Genomic DNA, 4051 nt, shown 5'->3' with positions numbered 1-4051 from the left:
TTATTGTTTACCCGAATTAGTACCTAGTACCAGAGTAAGATAAATAAAGTCTAAGAAAAAAACGTGCCTCGGAAATCAAGAAAAAGTCAGTCTCGAATAGATGGCGCACACACCTTTGGCCTATTCTCGGCTAGATGGCGTTGACGACACCGTTTGATATTTAACAATTTTAACACATATCAGTGAAAGAATGGGTCAGTATGGAACAATAAAAATTAAAATTTATCCGTAAACATATTTTGATTAATTTATACATTTTCAATTTTATTTTAGGTTTTAATCGTGTGTCGATAGATGGCAGTAAATGTACCGTGACTACAAAATTTACTTTGGCAATAGCCCTCTATACTATCTATTCTCTTTGCTAGTACGAAAAATGAAAATGTTCATGTCAAGTTTACTTTATCGTTCTCCGAGACCACCACGGGACATCCTTCCTCGAAACGTCGGAGAGTTTTAAAGCTTAAGTCCAATTTTTAAAGTAAATAATAATGTGTAAACATAGTAAAGGTTTAAATCAGTATTTGTAAGGATAAATCCCTGCCAAAGGCAAGCGACGCACGGCGTGATGTGCACTCGAAACCTTGGCTAACCCTACCTAACTTTAGACAGATTTTTGTTTAAGGTATAATTTTCTGTGAACACCATACACTTCTACACCTCTCAAGGCAAAGGATTAACATTAGAAGGCGCCCACCCGTTTTGCACAATCCCCTTCAACTCATACTTATGCACAACAGCGAAAATCTCCGCCTTGGCCATACTTAAGTGGTACGGACTCAGGCCTTTCAGCGATATACCAATCGCAGCTAAGAACGCGTCCACGGCCTGCGGCGCGGGGTGCGGGGGGTAGGAACCAGAGACGTTGGACTTTTCAAACATCTCGTAGTCTACGACGGACTCTGATTGGTTGGAGAGACCGTCGGCCTCGAATTGGTCATCGTGATTGGTTGATTGTTGCAGTGATTCGTCTGGGTCTTCCACGTCGTTGCTGTCTTCCGAGTTTTCTATTTTCGCGCTTAATTGGCTTGCGCTATTATTGGCTGCTGAATAAATAGATAAGAATTCAATATTAAATTCATACTATAAAGAAAGAACTTTAGGAGAACTTCTCTTACTTTTCATTTAATAAAGATTGGTATTTACAAGTTTTGATTATGATTGAATGTAAAAATCTATAAACAGGGAGAAACGTTTATTAGTGCGGTCGTTAGGTAATGGGTAGGTACCTTGGCAAGAGCTGAGCTCAAAGTGGCCCTTGTAGATGGGGTCCATGAATCCCAGCAGGTGCGCGAACTTGTACTGCAGCTTGCCGTTGATGCTGCGTTTGCGCAGCGCCTTGCGGTAGTTGTCGCGGATGTTGTTCCAGCGCGCTTTGCATGCGCTCGCTGCAAATTACTTTATATATTAATCAATATTAGGGACTTCAACAGAAGTACATAAATAAATAAATATCAGGGGACATCTTACACAGATCGAAGAAACGGGCAGACAATGTTTCTCATTAGGGCTACAAAGAAAACTCGATGGATGGTCAACATTAAGATTAATTTAGTCTTAGGTACCCGCTTTTAAGGTTGGACATTCGGGTTTCTACGTGAAGAAAGATATATATACTGACGGCTAGTCCTCAGCTGTCGGCCGATCTTGTTCCAGAGGCCGTTCTTGAGCAGGTTGTCCATGTAGCGCGAGTGCGAGGGGTCGTACAGCACGGGCCGGCTGCGCACGTACTCGATCAGCTCTGCGTCGGCGCCGGTGCGGAACTTAACACAATAATGGACCGATTTTTAGTCTGTACTTACTTGTTTTTTTCGACAGATTTCTATAAAATTTGGTGGATATACCCATAGAGCTCCCCATCATTCTGTACATAAAATAAATCTACTGAGCTCAACGAAAACTACACACAGAATGAGGAGCTCTTCAAATCAGCAAAATATTATCCAAATCGAACGTAATAATATACTATCCACATTTGAACAACAAACTACATACCTATCAATAAATAACAAAGCAAGGCACTTCGTAACATTTTTGCTCTTTTGTAGTCGTCAAAACAAAAATCTGTTCGGAAAATGTGAAAACGATCTTATTCTATACAAAATAGACCAATCATACAAAATAAAATAAAACTACATAAGTAAGTACTACTATTCTACTGATTTTACCTTGGTCGTGGACTCCAAAGGCAATGCGCGCAGCGGCATAGGTTCCGGCGTGCAGTCGCGACTTTTCGCGTTGCCGTCGCCGCCTTCCGCCATTTTGTTTTAGGACTTCACGGAGCTTACGAAAATAACACGTGGAGCCAACCGGTGTATCGTTATCTGTAACTGTCAATACGATCATACAATCCGATGTTACAATGATTCATCTCGAACAAAACGAGCCAAAAGCAAGCAAAAATGTCACCGTTTTGATATCAGAATATAAGTTCAAATTAGCCTCAAATTTATGAAAGAAAAGTTACCTTTGCAGTTTGCTGCTTGAACTGAACGTTATAAAACACGAACAATAATCAGCGAAACTTCTAACGACTTCAGTCACGGAATGTTCGAGAGATCGCGTGAGCGTGTGACGTCAGTATGCGGAATGACGATACGAAAGCCGTGCGTACAATACGGACGCGGTCCGGATACTGAAGGAACTGAGGAGTGGCGTGGAGGGAGCATCACTGAAGGGGGGAGAGGTTATCGACACAGTGAATGCGGGGCGCGGTCCGTGACTGGCGCGGGGGTCGTCAACCGTGACGTTGCTATGTCGGCCGGATTACGGAAACGAATTCCGCGTAACCGGTTACTGGAATGGCCCTATTCTGAGAAGCTGGTAGGTGTCTGCTATAAATATAAGTGGACGCGTTTAGTGGTTTGTATATATTTTTAAACTTTATTGCAAAAAATAAGTACAACTAGGGGACTTAGTACAGGGCCCGCTCAATATTCGCTCGCGGCCCACCAATGGATCGCGAGTTATAGTTTGGGATATGCTGTTCTAACAAACTGTGTTGTCCCCTGGCTGATGAGATTAACAACAAAAAATATTATCCACCAATAAAATTTGCGTTTGTCTTAGCAAGTGTGGGCTACAGTTTAAAACTGGCCCTTGCCAACTGTTAGTCCTTATCTCATCACATTAAGATTCACAAATAGTCAGCTTATTTATATCAGCAATACAATAATTGTGAGTTCTTATCTCGTCCCATTAAGGTTCTTAAATAGTGAACTACATATATCAACAATACAATAATAGTAGCTCCGGCCTCCGGCAGACCCGGTGGCGGCTAATTTGTCGTTCGATAATGGTCGCCAGTTATTAGTATTAGTGTGGAGGCACATACGTCCTTTCATTCACGTGGTAATTATTAGATACGAATACGTATGTACACCGTGCATGATACTTTGAGATGTAGCTGTGTGCTGATTACCATATTTTTTGTGGTTTTTTTAATACCACATGGTCCACATGGTACCGCGACGGCAAAAAAACCATACAGCTCTTCTGAGGAAATAAGCGGTTACCGTAATCTACTTGTATTAATCTTATCCAATCCAAGGTTGTCACATGCGCATTGTATATTTTTAAAGAATGAATGCACACAGTCTCATGGGTACCTATAGTAGGATGAGTTTGTGAGTCAATCTATTTTGTACATACTTCATAAATATTGACTATGGAAGTAAGTATATGTACCTAACACCACGAAAAAAAAAATTCAAACAGATTTGTCAATACTTACTTGAAAACTACTTGACCGATCGAGTTGAAATTTGGTAAGTCGGTGACCCAAAGATGAACTACCTATAGTAAAGTTCAATTTTTTTGTAGAATTTTTCATTAGTTTGTTGTAGCTTTCTGCAGGCTTCCAAAAATGTTATTCCAACTAGCCGGCCTTAAGCATGTGACCTTCTTAAGCCTGTGAGGCCCGCACGTCTTTAAGGACCGTATTAAGGACCCTGAATTCGAACTTAAGCCTTAAGCCTATTCTTATTACATGCGTAGGGTCTTTTATACCGTGAACTACCGAATACCAAGGGACCCGACCTGTATCTGTGTC

General features: G+C 41.2%; 1 protein-coding gene across 1 annotated transcript; it reads right to left on the bottom strand.

The window, feature by feature from the left end:
• Nucleotides 1-221: 221 nt before the first annotated feature.
• On the bottom strand, nt 222-2246 carry LOC134672665 (uncharacterized). Its single transcript, XM_063530622.1, has 4 exons — nt 2169-2246; nt 1622-1763; nt 1230-1388; nt 222-1046 (listed from the first exon to the last, which is right to left on the bottom strand). Exons 1-4 carry the CDS (start codon nt 2205-2207, stop codon nt 664-666), a joined length of 723 nt encoding a protein of 240 aa, XP_063386692.1. The 5' UTR covers nt 2208-2246; the 3' UTR covers nt 222-663.
• Nucleotides 2247-4051: the final 1805 nt, after the last annotated feature.

This window comes from Cydia fagiglandana, chromosome 17, assembly GCF_963556715.1.
Source record: "Cydia fagiglandana chromosome 17, ilCydFagi1.1, whole genome shotgun sequence".
Taxonomy (NCBI): domain Eukaryota; kingdom Metazoa; phylum Arthropoda; class Insecta; order Lepidoptera; family Tortricidae; genus Cydia; species Cydia fagiglandana.
Note: the sequence above shows the minus strand (reverse complement) of the source record. Positions and strands in the feature narration are given on the sequence as shown.